We start from the raw sequence: 18,524 nt of genomic DNA, 5'->3' as shown, positions 1-18,524 counted from the left end.
ACACAAAAGAAATGCTTCAGGGAGTAGATTATGAATGCTGCCTCCCTGAGCTGTGAAGGATGTGGAAGGAGCAGGCTAGACCCTGGTTATCAGGGTCTTGGGCCCCTTCAGCTGTCCCCAGTGATGAGACATGTCCATATGTGCTGGCACAGATGAGCCAGGACACAGAGATGCACAGCCTTCTGTTACAGCAGCTGGGAGTCTGGCACCTAAAATGGTGCTAGAAACCCTTGTTTAGGCAACTGAACCCTTTTCAGTCTGCCTTGGGAATCTTTCTGAACTAGCATGTAGGTAAATATGCCTGGTATGAAGGAGTTGAGGATGAAAGGGTTCTTGGTGATGGTGTTACCCCCACCCAAGCCCAGAAATGCCAGCTCAAGGGAAGATGTTCTGAATGGCTGCACTTAAAGAAATTAAAAGTCTTTTAGGCAAAAATGAAACCTCTCTGAACAGGTCTTGAGTAAAACCAACCTGCCAGTGATGGATTAGCCAGTGTGAAAATGCTGGTCTTTTCTCTTGTTCCTTAGCTTGCAGGGAAGATGTCACTTCAGTCCCAACATAAATTCCTGCTATAAGATGCCTCCCTTCAGCACTGGCCTACAGCTCCCCACTGCTGGGTGGCACTGGCTGCTGTGCTGAGATAACCTCTGCTCCCTTGACAAACCACAGGATTTCTTGGGTGCCTTTGTCTCCTCTGTCAGTGTCCAAATGGGCATCACTACCAGGGCACCTCTGTGGCAGTCCTCATGGCATCCACCTCTTCTCCCAGGGTCTCCAGGTACAACATGATCTCACTTCCCTAATTTAAGCTTGAATCCAGCTCTTGAGCAACTAGGGAAGTCAGTGTGGGAGATTCACTGCAATGCTGGAGCCAAGACATCCCCAGAACACCTGCAAGCTTAATGAGCTTTCAAAATGCTAAAACAATTTTTTTTTTTTTCCCAGAAAGCAAAGTACCATCTTTTTCTCTAGAAAGAGAAACTTTGCAATAGTTCTTTAACATGAGCTTAGCTGTAGGCACTCGGCACTCTTCCAGGTTGTGTGAGTGTTGTTTGCTTTATGGATTTTTTTTTTTTTTTTTTTTTTTTTTTTTTTTTTTTTGAAACCTGCATCCCCCAGATGCTGGGAGGTGTTTCAGCTGCTCTGTGAGCACATAAGGGCATGTGAAGGTGGAGTATCTCAGTGAAACAGCCTTACTGCTCCTTTGCTGAAACAAGCTCAAGTTTTGGAATTGATGTGGAGATTCAGCTGAGGAAATATGAACATAAAAGCTGTTGCAGGGCAAAGGACTTCTGCAGTTACAATTTCATTTTCTCATTATTCCTCTTGTTCCATAGTTGGGTGAATGTCTGGGAAGATCTTTGCATCTTCAGTTATCTCTTAAACTGAGAATTTGCCTCCTGAATCTGAGATCTGCCAGGCTGGAATACACACACACGCACACACACACACACACACACACACACACACACAGAAACACACAGGTTTTGCCCTGTTTTCAGCTCTAGGGAGAGAGAGGTTGTGTTTCTTGTTTCTTTATAGCTTAGGGAGGAGTCAGCTGGGGAAGCAGTCAATAGCAGAGGCTGAAATCCAGTGAGGCTAAAGTCTTGCTCTCCTGCTGGGTGCTGAAGGCTGTTGGAGGGTGAGGTGAGTTACAGCTGGCAAAAAGGTGGAGCTAAGAGTTTCAACTCCATTCTTCCAGGTAAGATATTCACCTTTGATTAAAGTCAGCTTTCAAAATCATGTCAGCCAAGGTACAGGTGGGTCTGGAGGATGGTTGGATCAAGGAAACTCAAGTGTCCTTACAGATTTTCACAGAGCTATGGAAGTCGCTCATCAAACTGAAATGCTTAGGTACCTTTGTATTTCCACACTGAGCTTGTCTCGACCTTCAGACATTTGGATATCTTTGGCAGTTTGCCCATTTCTTCATCTCTTTTACCTTTCTGCCTTGGGTTTGTCCAGAATTATTGCTGGGGCTGGCACCTATTGAAGCAGCAGTTCCAGCATGTTGAACTTGCCAGGCATTTCTTCAAGGAGGAAAAAATAAGGGAAGTGAGAGGAGGAAGGCCAGAGCAAGGGCAGAAAGGAAGGAGGGTCTTCAGGCCTGTTGAGCAGTCAGTTGTTGATGTTTCAGCTGAGAGTTACAGCCCCAGTGTGGACCAGAAGCTGCCCTTGCTGGTGCAGTGTGTTTGAACTTTGAGCTTTGCATGCCAATGAGCATTTCCACATGCTCAGGCTGCACTGAATCCCAAGGATTATTTTGGATAGTAAATGCTAGAACAAGTCTGCAGGAGAAATAACACCAAAGCTTTTATCAGTAATGCCTGATCTGTTCCTTATGTGAGAAGTCTATTTTTTAAATCACCAGCTTAATTTTTTTCCTGCAGAAGTAGCTTAGAGCTAAGAAATATCCCTCAAGAATTCCCATTGAAACCTGTTTGAAGTAAGGCCTTTTCCAAGGTATAAATTAGGTATTTTTCTTCTGGTATGGATTCCACTGTTTCATAAGCCAAAAGTAAAACAAAGAAGACATGAAGTAAAATGAAGTTCTGCCTGACCTTTGTCCAAAAGAAGTAAAGCTGGACAAGAGCTATTCTCTCATCCCATCACCTCGTGGGGCAGCAGTGTGTGGGGTGCAGGTCTGACTCCTTTCTCTCATACAGCAAACAGCTGGGATGGGCACTTGCAATAAGTATGGATGTAGTGATTCCTATTCCGAGGATTTTACTGCCTGAAAAAGATGACTTTAGAACACCTGTGAGCTTAATGAGCCTTGCAGAGGTTGGAATGATACAGATGGGGAGTGTGTGTATTTCACTAAATTTGAAGAAGGCAAACTAGATAAGGCATGTAAAAAACACATTCAGATAATCTGTCTTTGCATGAAACAGGTTTGGTTCCAGCAACTGGAAGTGCAATTTTGAGAAAGAGCAATTTTTTTCCTGTAAGAACTGCTGATTTGAGAAGAAGAGATTTGGAGGGGAAAAAAAAGTGGTTATGATTACTGCTATCTGTTCTTAGATTCTTCTCTGCATCATTTAACACCATCCAGAAGAAACAAATCTTGCCATGGTGAAACAGCCTTACTCCAATTTGAACATCATTTTTTCCTTAGTGAGAGAAAAAAAATAGCTTTTGCTGTGGATGAGCATTGATAACCTCTGAAAGGCTGTTTGTTTGAGCTTTTTTTTTTGTTTGTGGGTTTTTTGTTACTCATGGTAAAAAAAAGAAAAAAGTACTTGATTTTAAACCTGTGCCTACTGTATTTTTGCAGACAAATTCATTAATATCATTATTCATACAGTACCTCAGCAATACTTGGTGCTTTGTGAATTTGAAGAAGGGTCTGCTAATGGTTCCTCCAGGCTGTGAGATGCTTGTTCTTAGTGTGCACCAGTTGAATGCAACAGTTGCATTCTCTGTGTTGATTTCCAGCACAGGAGGTGTGAGCAAGGACTTTTAGTTCTCTTCTACTCAAGAATATGGAAGCATCTAACTGATAACAGAGAATAAATACCTTCTCAGAAGAGGAAAGCTAGCTGTATGACCGTGCTGAAACCAAATATCTTGTATCTGTATCAAGAATAACTGGAGAAGTTACAATTAAAGCTGATGATTTTCAGAAAGGAGCTACTTGTTCTTCAGGTAGCTCTTAAATAGTAGAGGTTGGGATGAGGTTTACTGGATGGATCAGGCTACCCCAGATCTCACAGGTTTTTATTTGAAAGAGGCATCTTGTGCTGGCCACTTGGAAGGATAACAGAGGTGCTCTTGCTGCATTTCAGGTCTGATCCTTCATGGCAGCCCTGATGGCAGTGTTCTCCAAAGGTCATGTCCCCTCCACCACAGGGACTCTGCTGGCCAGGAAGGAGTTATTGATTAATAACCCTGGAAGAGGGGAATGCAAATACACTGGGGAGATTATCAATCTGGCTAGATTAAAGTGCATTTTCATTAAGTTTTCTGGCTCTTATGAGGTAATTTCAGTATAAGGTAATTTCACAACTTCTTATTTGTGTAGGACAAAAAGGCAAAATTACGAAATATTGAAAGGAAGTTTCTGTGGAAAAGCCTTAAGTGGTTTGTGGGAGGAGAAGAAAGGATTTTCTCTATTTGAGTTCATCACTTATTTAATGTTAATCCACTGGTGAGTGAACATTTATTCTAAGTAGTAACAGCAGTTTTTGCTTTGTGTCATGTTTTGTAAATCAGCAAAATTTAAGATGTACAGGAATGAGTAAGGATAGAGCTTGGACAAAGACTTCCATGTGATTTAATGCAGGGCCTTTTTATTTTAGTCCCTTACTAAAGCGTGGAGAGAAATTTGTCACAGGCTTTAAACTTATGCTGGTAAGGTTAAATATTTTATCATATTGTGTTGTTGCTACTGACCCTTGGCTGCAGGTGTGGGTGACAGATGTGAGGAGTTACTGCCAGGTACTGGCTTAGTCTCATGCAGAGGAGAAAGAGGTAAATTCCAATTTTGCTTCTGAGGTATTAGCCTATTCCCACATCCCTCACTGCTTCTCCTGCCAGTCATGCAGCAGGTAGGAAAATGTACATCCTAGCATGCATAAGCCATTCAGAATGGAAAATTTTAAACATCCGGTGGGTGGCAGACAGTAAAATGGGCAGTTGCTTTCATTGACATAAAGTTCATTTTCTGACAAAAATCCATGGTGGTTTAGGCCTCCAAGGGTTGTTCATGCTTGGTATTGGGTAGTCTTCAACACTGAGGAAAGCAGGAGGTAAATGTCAAGTACTGAATTGTCCTATTACATTTATTTGTGAATTGGGAGTGATGCTCCAGGCTCCTGTGGATGTGTAGTAATGAGCCCAATTTACATCTGATGGCTGCATTTAAGATGTTATCTATCTAGTGCTTTCATTTAAGGTGCTATCTAGTGCTTTTTTTCTCTTGGACTTCTTGCAACCTTTCTTTTGTTAGAACAGTTCCTCCCCATGTGATTGGGGCTCTTTGGTGGAACATGAAGGGCAATTTATGCCGTGTATTAACTGGGCTGGTGTCTGACAGGCCAGCATTTCTTAAAATGTGTTACACAATTACAGGAAGTAAATGATGAGCAGAAAATGATGCCCATTGCTTTATCTTTCATGGGAGGGGTAGAAACCAAACTTCTAAGGAAAAGAAAGTGGGAACTAACTCAAAGACAGCCACAGGATCCTGGAGGTTTAGCTCCCCAAAATGGAAATCTTTTCAAAGCTTCTTTCAGGTTTTCTTGGTTCCGTGTTTTTTTGTTCCATAGTGACCTTGACTGTGGGCCAGTGGTTAGAACCTGAGATGCATTGAGGCACTAGTTCAACCTAGGAGGTGTTTGGAACATTAGACAATAGGCTGGTTTTCTGTCCAAGAGGTGTGAATATTCCTTCTTTACAGCATGTTTTCCATGCTTTGCTTTGAGGGAGGGCTTTGTGAACATCAGCCTGTCTCAGCTTTTCAAGTCTGGGCTTCAAGAACTGATGTGTGATGTTCCTAGGGCAAGCCCTAGGAATACTCAGGGAAGCTACCTGATCCTATTGCATTGTCCTTGTGATTTCTAAAACACAAATTTGACCTTAGAAGGATAAGGTAGTGTGTGAGAACTGTTTCTTTTTTTTTTAATTTTTATTTTAAGACCATTTTCCATTAATTCTCTATTACCTTGCCATTCTGAGTTTAAATCTTAAAGCTGTACTTAAAGTACCAAAGGAGGTTTAGCCACACAATCACCATTTGGCATGGGAAATTGAATGGCTAAGCCCCTGAATGCATGCAGTAGGCTGTACACTGCTGAGCAGATTGGATAATTGTTCATCATACATTAAGCAACCAATTGCCGATTTATGTACATATGTAGGTTCATCCTTTACCAATTTCCTGTGACTGATAGCTGCCAGGAGATTAAAAGAATAGCCAGTTCCTGTTTCTTTCTCTTCTCTTTATTTTTGTGCTTTAGCAAGAATATTTGTGTGTGTGTGTGTGTTTAATAGCATTCATTCCCTAGAGAATAATCTCAGTCTTTGTTTTAGCTGGCCTCCTTCTGAGAGTGTGTTAAATCTGTAGCCAAGATCACAGGCAGCTCTGGGCAAATCATTGGGCTGTTATTAACCTGCCTCCATGGCAACTGCTGCTCACCAGCCTGAGGACAAAAAATGTTTTTATTCTGCTGAGTTGCACAAAAGGTTCTAGTGATGCCTTGCACAAAATGGCCATTGAAAGGGAAGATGCAGTGATGTGTGTTTGCGCTGTACAGTTTCATATTTAAATTGTTTTACACTGCTGCATTGGAAGTGGATGTACAGCTGAACATTTCAGCACTTTGGCCATATGGAAAGTAAAACCTAGCAGAAAATTGGAGCTGAACTTATTTTAATACTACTTATTTTTGTCAGCTTGAGTTCACAGGCCTTCAGCCTGCAGTTGTCATCAGAGTGTTAGCAAGTCTTTTTGTGAACATGAGCTAGGCAAACATCCTCCTGGGGTTTCAGTTGTACTGTGTGAAGATAGTTGCTGACTTAGAGTTGCAGAGAGAGAACATAAAGGTTTCCTGGAAAGCTTTCTAATTGTTTTCAGAAATCCTCTGCTTTGCTTCAAGTGCTTCTTTGGGAAGCTTGGTAAGCGTATCTCAGTTCTTAATGAGCTTCAAATTGTATCTGGTTTTGAAAGCTGCTCTTAGCAGTACTGTTTTTGGCTTTTAGGCTTAAAATTTTAAAATTGGCTGTATTGCTTGGGCTAGGCATGGCTTTAATCTGCTCATAAAGAGTGTTCACAGTGGGATCTGGGGGGGGAGGTCTGGCAGCCCCAGCACTGAGATGAGGTTGCATCCTGTAGTTAGTTACCCTCTGGCAGGAGGCCGTGCAACTCTGCTGTCAGTTTGGGTGCAGAATGACTATGTATGGATGGATGCTGTCTCTTGGAAAAATGCTGGTTTGGGATGCTTCATGTGTTTGCAAGCTGGCTGTGTGCTGTTTACAGGTGTACCAAAGGCTCTCTGATTCTTGATTTAGCCTTGGGGTCAGTAGTGGGTAGTTCCTGCAGTTCCACATTTGGGCAGTTTTCTCTGTTCAAAATAATGTGGTTGCTTTAGACACCTCTGAGGGTGTCTAAAGCCAAGATACCCTTGGCTTTGTTCTGCACTGAGAAAATGAAGGCCACCCAAATTCTGTGATGCCTTTTTACTTGGACTGCAGAGGAAGACAAAGAGTATGGCCACAAAGACAATCTTTGTAGCTGCCAGTTGCTGAGAGGGGAGAGGGGGTCTGCCACTGTTACCTTGTGTTTGAGGGTCTGTGGATTAGTGGTAGATGCTGTCATGTGTTTAGGTAAGGGATCCAACAAACTCCTCAGGGCAAGTGTTCTGCCAATGGCCTGGAAAGCTGGCTTGGAGGTATGGGGTATTAAACATCAATTCTGAGTCTACACCAGTTTTCAGTTTTGTCAGACTGCTCCCATTTTCTGAAACCAACAGCTTTCCTTTTGGATCTTGTCAATCTCTTGGGTTTGCTTCCAGCTGTTTTCATTTTCTGTCTTTGATGGGATCCTTCTGTGGAGCAGTCTGTGGGATCAGCACAGTTTAAGTGAACAACCTCTCCACACTAAGCAATGATCAGGTGTTCAGGTGTTGGGTCTCCTGCTTTAGCAGTGTGGCTCAAAAGGTGGTTTGTTATGTGCTGGGTTGTGACCACAAGTGTGTTGTCTGCTGGGTCAGAGCATGGTTACTTTTGGATAATCTTCCGTGGCTAATCCTGCACCAGGTGCATGCATTTCTTGGATTAACTCTGGGAGGTTTGGGCCAGATGCTGTGGAGGAGAGCCAGACTCACGTGTGTGGCTGCTCTTGGATGTGAGCTGCTCTCAGGCAGATTCCCCAAAGCAGAGGATTTCTCTGCAAGGTTTGTTGTCCGAACTCAGCTCTGGACCTCTGTGATAAAATGAAAGCCAGAGATGATTTCCTCTGATAGTGTGCATTTGGATTTTGTTTGGCCTGTCACTGCCGAGCTGCAGTGTTTGCTCATTTGGCAGTATTTTTGGCATGAAGATGGTTCCTACTGAGTGGACTCCAGCTGTGGACTAGGCTATAAAACCTTCCTAGGCTTGTTTCTATACAATCAAATCTTGTCTGCAGTTAGTGAAGTAAGTAATTTTGATGGTGATAGCTGCTGAAGCCTGAGTAGGGCATTTGCTAGTGACTCTCTAAAAGAAGAGTTTTCATTTATGAAATGGGATATCTTTCAATTATCGGATGCATATTATTCCCCAGTGCCTCACAGAGCAGTTGCCTGCTCTGCAACTCATTCATTAGTGGGAAAGGGAGTGAGATAAAAATAAACTTGCCTCATGTGGTGGCTGGAGACTTGCTGATCTTTGTGAGGAATTTTTTGGGTGGGAAGATACGATGTCCTCATTTGCCAGCTGTCTCCTTGCCTTCAAATGCTTTGTCCATGTAGTGCCTTGCCATAGCAGCAGTGGCTGTCCTGCACACTGGCTGCTCCATTAAGTGTTGTCTTAATGGCTTGTGTTCTTTGCAGTTGTATGAAATGCACATTAATGGGGACAGCTTAATGCCATCACCCTGAAGTAATGAATTGGTATGGATTGCCATTACCATTATAGCACAGTTAAAAGCCAGGTTTGTTTCCGATTTACATTTCCCAGCTTTGTAAGCAGATGGGTTTTCAGGCCACGCAGTTGGAACGAACCTGGCAATTCAGCTGCAACCTCCTTATTACAGTGTTCATACAAATAGCAGCTCTGGGGGGTGTTTTGTTAACTCAGACCAGTTAAACAATGCATTTCACTTGATCATGATACTGCAAACTGTATTCAGGAATCACTGTAAATCCAGTGTATCCTATAAAAAGCTGGACATGTATTGCCTATGTAATACAGCTTCATACAGCTGCCCTCAACAAAAATTGTTACTCTTTGGACCCCATTCAATTTTTCTGTTGTAAAAGTATCTGTATCTCTATAACCTCGTGTGGATTTATATAAAAAGGTAACTTGGGAGTACTGGGAGAATGTGGGGTAGTTAAGTTTTGTGGACCTAAATGTATTCATCTTCTAATGAAAGTGCAAAGCGTCTCCTACTTTTCCAAAAGGCTTCATTGTCTTGAGTAGTTGCCTGTCTCCCAGACTGTTGCCAGCATAGCTGCCATTAGTAAAGCTGAAACATGGTGAGCTCTGGATGAGCAGCTGAATTGCAATAGATCTCTTTAGACAGTGATTTTTTTGCTTTTTCCATTTCATAGGCTGTCTCATCGATCTCCTCTTGATCCTGTAAAGACAGGAGCACTCAGCCCACTTCCTGGGCTTTGAGTCCATACCAACAGATCTGTAGGTCACTGCTTTAGAGGGTGATGCTGTCTTGTACCACCTATAGATTTTTTGCTTAGCATGTCAGTGCCTGGGCCTTTTATTCCCTCTGGCTTTTACCAAGTGGAGGATGAATATTCTTTTCCTCATAATTTGCTTTTGGCTCATGACATTTCTTTTGCTTTCTCTCTTCTGCTTAGGTTGCTTTGAATGTTGCATTAAGTGCCTAGGAGGAGTGCCATATGCTTCACTCGTGGCAACCATTCTCTGCTTCTCGGGGGTAGCATTGTTTTGTGGCTGCGGCCACGTGGCGCTCACGGGAACCGTGTCTATCCTCGAGCAGCACTTCTCCACTACTGCCAGTGACCATGCTTTGCTGAGTGAAGTGTAAGTATGCCTCCCGTTCCCATTATTCATCATAACACCCTCATGCTAAATGAGCAGAGATGGATTCAAACCTCAGTCTCCATCCCTGAGTATCAGGTTGCTTGTTTTTGTAACAGCGCTCGGTCATTTACTGGTGTTCACATACAAAGAGCCAAAGTGTGTGTCCCAGTATCTGCTTATACTGGGACCAGCACTATTTACTATCTTCATCAGTATCACAGACAGAGAAATTGAGTGCACCCCCAGCTGCTTTGCAGATGACACCCAAGCTGAGTGGTGCAGTTTGCTTCCCTGAAAGGAAGGATGCTACCCAGAGGGACCTTGAAAGCCTTGAGGAGTGGGACTGTGTGAGACTCATGATGCTTACCAGCAGCAAGTGCAAGCTGCTGCTCCTGGGTCAGGGCAATGCCCAGTATCAATAATACATGCTGAGAAATGAAGGGATTGAGAGCAGCCCTGCCAAGAAAGACTTGGGGGTGCTGTTGGATGAAAAATTGAACATAGTTGGAAATGTGCACTTGCAGCCCAGGAAGCCTGTTATATCCTGGGCTGCATCCAAAGCAGCATGACCAGCAGGGTGAGGGAGGTGTTCCTGCCCCTCTGCTCTGGTGAGACCCCACCTGGCGTGCTCCATGCAGCTCGGGTGTGCTCAACACAGGAAAGACTTGGACCTGGTGGAGTGACTCCAGAGGAGGCCACCAAGATGATCAGGGGGCTGGAGCACCTCTTCTGTGAAGACAGGCTGGGAGTTGGGACTGTTTAGCCTGGAGAAGAGAAAGCTCTGGGGAGACTTTAGAGCAACCTTCCAACACCTAAAGGGACCTACAAGAGAGCTGAAGAGTGACTTGTAGCAGGGCCTGTTGTAACAGAACAAGGGGTAACAATTTTATTTTAAGAGTAGATTTAGTTTTTGTTGATGACATACAGTTGGAAGGGATGTCAGAAATAACAAGGAAGCATGGTTCTGACCATCCCTCTTCAGAAGAAGCTGGTCTGGTATATGAGAAAAACGATAAAACTGGAAAGATCTGCAAATGTAGCCTTTGGATATAACCACAGGTGAAATATTTGGGTCATTTATGTTCCCAAGGCTTCTCTGTGAGGTCAGAGGAAGGCCTGGTGTGCTGCCTCGGGTCCCATGTCCAGCAGCCAGCCTGGCCATGTGTGGCTGTGATGAGGGTCCCCTGGCATGAGCATGGTGGGCATGGCTCATACAGGAGTGCACAGGCAGCAAGCCAGACAGGTGATATTTGAAGACTCTGGTATCAGGGCCCTATGCAGCACACTTAATTCTTATTTTCTTTACAATTTCTGTTGTTACTGACTCCTTGTGTATGCTTTGCAGGCATAGATCTGCCAGTTTGCTGCATGCTCTCTGAGCACTGGTGCTGGTCCCACAGCACCATTTCAGGGCTTCCCCTGTCCACAGGACCCTCTGTACCCTGACCTGCTCTGGGACTGCTCCCCACTGGGGTTCTCCCTTCCAGCACTGCCCACACTCAGTCCCTGGCTGTGACTGGCAGTGTGTCCCCAGCTCCAGGGCATGAGCCACCAGGGCTCCACAGTTAGAGATAAAATTAGTGAGAAAATGTAAGCAGCTGTTCTTCAGCAACTGGATAACAAAACACCCTGTGCTTGCATCAGTCTCCATTTGAGCAAAATAGAAGAAATTGCAAAAGCAGCAGTCACAGGCAGCAAGTTTTATGTTTTGGAGAGTTGTTGACAATGTTTCTTGTCATGTCAGCACCAGCAGCTGGGGAAATGCATAATTCCTACCAAAGCAGCTCAGGGCTTGACGCTGTGGAGCCAAGGGGGGTGAGAAGGGAGAAGAGGTGTTAGAAAGGGGCAGATTTGAGGCTACAACAACATAAAGAAAAAAAGAAAAATACGTTAGTAACACACCCTTTGGAATGGACTTCTTTAACCAGTTTTCCTATTGCTAACTTCTGGTAGCACGCATTGGGTCTCTCCTGGACTGTTAATGATGCTGAAATGGTTTCTTCTATACTCTCTCAAATCCTGAGTTAATTTTTTTGTTCTTTACAGCATAGATGCAACAGATTTATCAAGTTATTTTTAATCAGTTTGGAAAACAAAGATAACACTTCCCACATAAAATTTTAAATGAGCAATATCCTCTTTTGATACCAGGGTAACATTTAACTGTATAAATGGTAGTCATCAATTTTCCTTAAGCTAAAACATTCAGATGCTCTTTGGAGATCTATGCCAACAGCTACTTGGTGGAGAGTGGCAAGAATCAGAAAAAACTATCTTGAGCAAAGCATATTTATCCTCAGAAAACTGGTAGTGTGGATGTATAAAATTAACCTCTTAGTTCTGTGAATAACTTCATCGAAAATAACCATCCCAACAATCAAATTCCTTTTAAGAAGCTGCAGGGAAATCGTGCTAATAACAAAACAGGACTTTTGAAGACCAGAAATGCTGGTCCTCCAAGATAATTCACTTTGGATACAGAATCTGATTGATAATATATAGAAATTATTCTTTTCATCTACCTATTCTAGCTAAAGGAAAATACTGTTAGAGTGTCATTGCAAATGGTAGATTTTTAAGAAATCAAGAACTTTCTCAAATAACATCTGAGGGGAAGTGCTTATACCATGTGCCCCGAGATGATCTTCCTCTGAGTGGTTCCAGAGTACCTAAAACAGAAGCATTTCCTAAATAACTCTTCCATTAAAAAAAAAAATAAAAAATTAACATTTGGAGGCACTCAACGCTGCTGTGACTTAAAGCACTGAAACTACCAGCTCACTTGGAACTACCCTTCCAGGCTGTAGAGCAGCCTCAGGAGAAGTCACTGCATGTTTGCTGAGTTTTATATCAAATATATAATATTGCTGAATTCAGAAATTTTTGCAAACTTAAGTTAATTGGATTTCACAGGTGGGAATGGTGAATTTCAGGGACTTCTTCCTTTCCCTAAGCCAAAGGAATGACCACAGAGCCTGGTGGTTCAGTCAGGGGTGCAGCTCCAGGCTTTGCCACTTCAAAGCCCTGCATTGTCCATGTCAGCCATTCCCAAGTTAGGTGTCAGGAGCAGTAAGAGGAAGAAGGAAACCTCCATAGTGGAGGTGTGAAATTGCAGCTTTAGCGTAGTGACTAACACCAGTCAGTGCAAGGACTGCAGCACCAACAGGGGTTGCTCAGGTGGGTGCAGGACTAATGCACATCAGGATTGCTCACCTGGGAAGGGGCACAGTTGTAACAGTGCTTCCCTGCAGTCTGCTTGCTTAAAATGCTAAGGAACCTTCAACTTTGTTTCTAGGAGTTGTCTCTCATTTATTATAATTTCAGAGGACTGACTTTGTTTTTATATGACTGAAATCTAATTATATTATTTCTTTCTTTTCCATTTTAGAATACAGCTAATGCAGTATGTAATTTATGGCATTGCATCATTTTTCTTCTTATATGGCATAATCCTTTTGGCGGAAGGTTTTTATACAACAAGTGCTGTGAAGGAGCTGCATGGAGAGTTCAAAACAACAGCCTGTGGTCGCTGCATCAGTGGAATGGTGAGTGGGATCAGAAATGGGAACATCAGTCTTTGCTGGCTAAAACCTGTTGACTACTGGGTTCTGAATAACAGAATGTTGTTGCCTTCTTTGTTTAACTCCTTGTGTGTGATCAGGGTCAACCCATGTCTTGGTTCTTCTCTCAACTTCGGGGGTGCTTGGTTAAATCAAAATGCTGCAGATGGGCTGGGTGGGGGCTGCCATGGTCTCCCCTGCCATAAAGCTGAACCCACTGGTCTAAAGTAAACTGAGGAGACTGCTAATTTTAAAACACTTAATGTGAGCCAAAAGGAAATTCATACTTTTAAACATGGAACACTTGAGTGATGCTTAAAGGCAGACTGTAAAAGGGCTGTGGTTTGCAAAGCTATTTAAATATCAAACTGTAATGGCTCTGACTTCCATAGTCAATTGTGCTTGAGTGTTTGGATCCTTCAACAAACAGTAATGAATGAATGAAGCTTCACAACATCTTTGCACTCGAATCAAGTATTGATTTGCAGATGGCAAAAGGCAGACTATAGAATAGCGAGGCTTTTTCGCAAAGCCCTGAAGTTACCAGCCATATTCTCTTCAGCATACTTCTGTGTTAGAACAAAATTGTAAGCAAAGTTTAACTAAAAATAAAACTTCAGATTCTCACCCACATTGTCCCCAAGGGCACACTCTGCAAGAACAGCCATAACTATGTTTCTGAGAGAAGATTTCAAAGCTATTACTGAAAATCTGAATTCAAAGCTCGTAGTTATGGAGGAAGCTAAGCAGTATGACAGATCGCCCACGGGAAAGTGTGGGTGAAAAGAGAAGAGGCTTTTGATGTGATTGTTGCATTTTAATATACAGTCTATATCCTGAACTTAAAAAATATGTACTTTTAGCTGGTTAAATACAAAAGAGATGCATGTTTATTTTCATGAGAGTTAGCAATTTTCCACTGTGCTGTTGGGTACTTACTGAATTTTTCAAGAGCTAATAAAAATAAGGCATCTGATAATTTTCCAGTTAAGCAGCTATTTGCTCAGTTTTTTCCCAGCAAGTATGGTCTTCACCAAGGAGCAAAATTAGATCTAAAGCAGTGTTTTCAAAAGATTCAAATTAAAGTAGAAACATACACATCCATGCATTTCATCAGTGCAGACAATTGCTTGTGCAGTTGAGTAGTTACAGGCACATGATTGTCAGCTGCTTATACAAATACCAGTGTGACACATGGAAATAGGGCAGAAAAACGTGTTTGCATGTTTGTCCATATTTGTCCATACAATGAAGGAGAGAATTTACCAGCTGAGCAATGGCTTGGAGCTCTGATAAGCTGCATTAATGTTTGGTGGTGACAGGAAAAGTGCCTCTCTGCTGCTGTGTAAAACCTTAGGGCTAAAACAACAACGTTTGTGAGGACATAAAATGTTTAACAGATTAGTGACTCCAGCTAGGTACAGGCAACAGGCTTTTGGACATACAGTGACCTTCTGCCATTTTGATCAAGAGCTCCTCTACTTCTTCTTTCATTACATTACTGAGCAAAGTCCTGAAAGGCAGTCCCATCTTGCATAAGGTTGCTACAGAGGACAGACTTCCATCTTCCCTGAATTATTTGTGTTGGCTCTGGTAATGCAGAATTGCCATTTCCCACAGTTATCACATTAAATGTGAGAGTATTTTTTTCTGGCTATTTTAGGATTTAAAGGCTTTGTGCACTTCCTCTCATGCACACTTCCACATACACATATGCAAACTCATGTTTTATTTGTAGTGTTATCTACAGAAATCCTTTAACCTTTGGTCCTTCCCAAAATCCAAAGAGAGGATTTTCAATTCTCACACAAAACCTACAGGTCTGATGTATGGTGCTATCTAATATGAAGTAGGTATTCCAGTGGAGTTGTCTCTAAATTAAAGCCTAGCTGGGGTATTATGGGCCATATTTTTGCAATATCTTCCACCTCCCCACACACCAGCTCCCTTGACTGAAACCTAACCAGTTGTTCAGCTTTTGCTCGAATACTTGTAGGATTATTCTGGAAAAAACCTGTGCCACCACTACAGCATTAGTTCAGTCTCTTGGTTCTGGGTCAGGCTGAGAATCCTCCCCCCTGAGAGCCTTTCCCATCCTTGCTGTTGTCCTCTGGCACACAAATTATAAGGTAGTAGGGCACCAGTGCTTTACTGAAAGTGAAGCCTTTCCAGTCCACCTGCAGGTGAGAGAACAGCCACAGCTAACACTGAAAAGAGAGCCCAGAAGATGTAACAGCATTCCCCCACCTTCCAAGTGGGATCCAAATCCTGCTCTCACCAAGAGGAGGGAGCTAGGAACTGATGCCAGAGCTACTGTTTCACCATAACACTTTGAAGAGGAGGGAAAAGGGAAGGGGCTTAGCGGGAGGAGGAAGCTGGAGATTTTCAAAGCAATCAGTGCCACATCTTTTAATCTAACTGAAGAAAATGCATTTAATGTAGTGGGTTTCTTTAAAGAGCAAACCCAAAGCAGCAAATTTTAGTGGATAAATCCATGATTTTCTAAGGTGAAGTAATTAATTTTCTGCTTGGCAGTGAGTATTAGACCAATTGAATCCTTCTGATCTGCTCTTAACGGTCATGGTATGTTTGCAAAAATAGGTATTTTCAAATGTTACATTCCAAATTGATTTCAATACATCAGGGAGTGTGGGGGAGCTCTGTGAGCACTGATTCACTGCATGGTTTTGATTTGCAAGTTGTATAGAAATGCTAGTATGTTACAGTTAATTTAAAAAAAACCCCTTAAATTGATTTTTGTTGGAATTTATTGGTTTTAGCCTACAACCAGCATCCCTGCTTAGCTGAGAATCTTGAGAAATCAATGGGCTGCTCTTTCACATGAGGGCAATCTGTTTACTCAGGCTGATGAAAAAGGAAATGTCTGAATTACTTTCTCTGTAGCACTTAACTACCAAAGTATTTGTAAGCAATGAGAATACTGATTTTGTGTGCTTGAAAATCAAATGCTTTCTCACTTGAATTCTGAAAGAATGCTTAAGATTACTTTGAAGCATTTTTAAGGAAAATTTAAGTAGTCTTTTCAAAGATAAACACAAAGTGTTTGTGTTTTCTCTGCCCAGTTTGTTTTCCTCACCTATGTGCTTGGAGTGGCCTGGCTCGGGGTCTTCGGCTTCTCCGCTGTGCCTGTCTTTATGTTCTATAACATCTGGTCAACTTGTGAAGTCATCAAATCTTTTCAGACCAATGTGACAGTTCCAGGGGACCAGATCTGCGTGGACATCAGGCAATACGGTACCCATTTTAATCCTGAGTACATCCTTTATCCATCCTCCTCGCTCTGTCTTCAGTAGTTTTGCCTCAGCCTGATCAGATGAATCAAATGCAAAAGCATCTTCTATCTCTGAATGTGCTATTACTCTTCTAATTAATTCACATTACACTGATCTCTTTCCAGATGCAATCAGTTTAACTGAACTGACAAGTCACTTATCTGAAATGATTTTGTAGCAGCTTCCAATACTGTAATATTAGGTTTGAAAATAGATCAGCCTCAAAATAAACTGCTTGGACACAGTGCTGAGAAATAGATAACCAGATTGTGGGTTTTGAACCCATATGCATATATTCTGTTCTTTCAGAAAACTGTTTTACATTTAAAGATGAAGTAAATGTCTGAATGTTGCACTGACAATTCCTTTCAGTTAAAAAACAAAAACCTGCAATTAAAATCTGTCATAACTAATAATGAGTAAATACTGCTTTCGGATAACACGCAGAAATCTGAGGGAGCTGGGACAATAACTTAAAATAAGGTCAGGTTTTTCATTTCTTAAGGTGAGTTTTTCTTGAAGTTAATATTTTCAGCTTCCCTTATGCAGAACATCTTTTGTCATCATTACCTTTGGCTTCATTCTAGCTAGCATTTTCTAGGAATGTTTCTTTCTTTGGACTAAGTCATTCAAAGATGAGAAAATGGATTCAAAGTTGAAAAAGTAAGAAAGTTTGGCTTTGCTCTCCTGTCCAGGTAAGTGCAGTAGAAGAAACTACACACTAATTTTAAAAGCAAATCTTCAAATCAGTTAAACATATACATTCTGTTTTAGCAGCTCACAGCAAGAGGCTGGGAAGACATTTTCTTCAGCAGCAAAGCCTAGGAGTGAAGGGAGATGTGCTCCTCCTCCTTCCTGCTTCTCCTGGTTGTTTTGCAGCTGCATTAGTGCTGTATAGGGTTGTATTGTTCCCTGATCAGTAAAACCATTTGGGTTTCAGTGCGTGATGGGAGACAGCAGCTCCCTAACAGACAACATGTGTCACTGAACTTTCCTCACGTTTTTGGGTGGAAGCAGTAGCTAAAAGGCTGGAATTGTATGTAGCAGTTGCAGAGAAGAAGCTGACTTGGAAGAAAATCCTATAAAATCTTTTTGAAAGCCATGCCATCCTGAGATAATTTCAATGACCTGCCACATATAGAGTTGCTAATTCCAACCAGCTGGGTTGAAATGCAAAGTTTTATGGGAAAACAAACTGGGTTTCTCTTAATTCAAATAGGTTTTGCTTAAGCTTTACATTTGTTACTGGCCTAAAAGTTTGTTATTTTAAATCTGCTAGATTCTGTTGACTTTTCATTCTTGCAATCATGTAAGAAAAGTCATTTGGAGTATATGAGGTGCAGCAGACTGAACTTTTGTGTAGCAGTGTTCACTTGATGTTTTTTACCTATTGGAACTAAACCAGAAAAAAATCCTGTAATTCTTCCCTCTTGCTCTGTATTCACACCCCTCCACAGTAGTTTCTTGTTCAAGTAGAACCTCATCTAGTAAGTGCTGCCTTGAAAGGTGCCAAGTACCTCTGAGATGCAGATTCTCTCTTCTGTGCCGAGTGGGGGAGTAGGCAGAGTGTGCAACTGGACCCAAAGTGCAAAAACCCAACCAACTGTTAGGCTGCCAGATGGGAGAATCACATCTGAGAACATGCCTTAGCAGCAGCCCTCAGTGTGAGGAGAAAGCATAACCTGAGGGAGTTGTTTGAATTCCTGCTGCCAGCTCCAAGCTGTTCTGGTCAAGGCACGGATGCCCAGAAGGGGAGCACAACTGGCAAGTGGGTGAAAAAGATGAGAGGAATAGAAAGCCTGTGTTGATTGCTAAAATTAGTGGTTTCTTTTCTGTGGTATTTCAGGTATTATCCCTTGGAATGCTGTACCTGGCAAAGCCTGTGGCCCAATTTTAGAGAACATCTGCAACACGAATGAGGTACAGAAATGAAACCTGTGCGCAGCTTTTGCCTACAAGTCACTTG

The 18,524-nt window shown here is 42.3% G+C and overlaps 1 protein-coding gene across 8 annotated transcripts in view; it reads left to right on the top strand.

Moving 5' to 3' along the window:
• GPM6B (glycoprotein M6B) overlaps positions 1–18,524 on the top strand; it is a 106,443-nt gene that overhangs the window by 83,345 nt on the left and 4,574 nt on the right. For 7 of the 8 annotated variants that reach the window (XM_059839788.1, XM_059839787.1, XM_059839784.1 and 4 more), the window contains 4 exons: positions 9,519–9,705; positions 13,094–13,250; positions 16,349–16,520; positions 18,405–18,478. In XM_059839788.1, the coding sequence (XP_059695771.1) occupies positions 9,519–9,705; positions 13,094–13,250; positions 16,349–16,520; positions 18,405–18,478 (590 nt within the window). The remainder of the gene's footprint in view (positions 1–9,518; positions 9,706–13,093; positions 13,251–16,348; positions 16,521–18,404; positions 18,479–18,524) is intronic. The other variant, XM_059839790.1, reaches the window with a different exon arrangement.

This window comes from Haemorhous mexicanus, chromosome 2, assembly GCF_027477595.1.
Source record: "Haemorhous mexicanus isolate bHaeMex1 chromosome 2, bHaeMex1.pri, whole genome shotgun sequence".
Taxonomy (NCBI): Eukaryota; Metazoa; Chordata; class Aves; order Passeriformes; family Fringillidae; genus Haemorhous; species Haemorhous mexicanus.
This window is presented reverse-complemented; position numbering and strand designations above follow the sequence as displayed.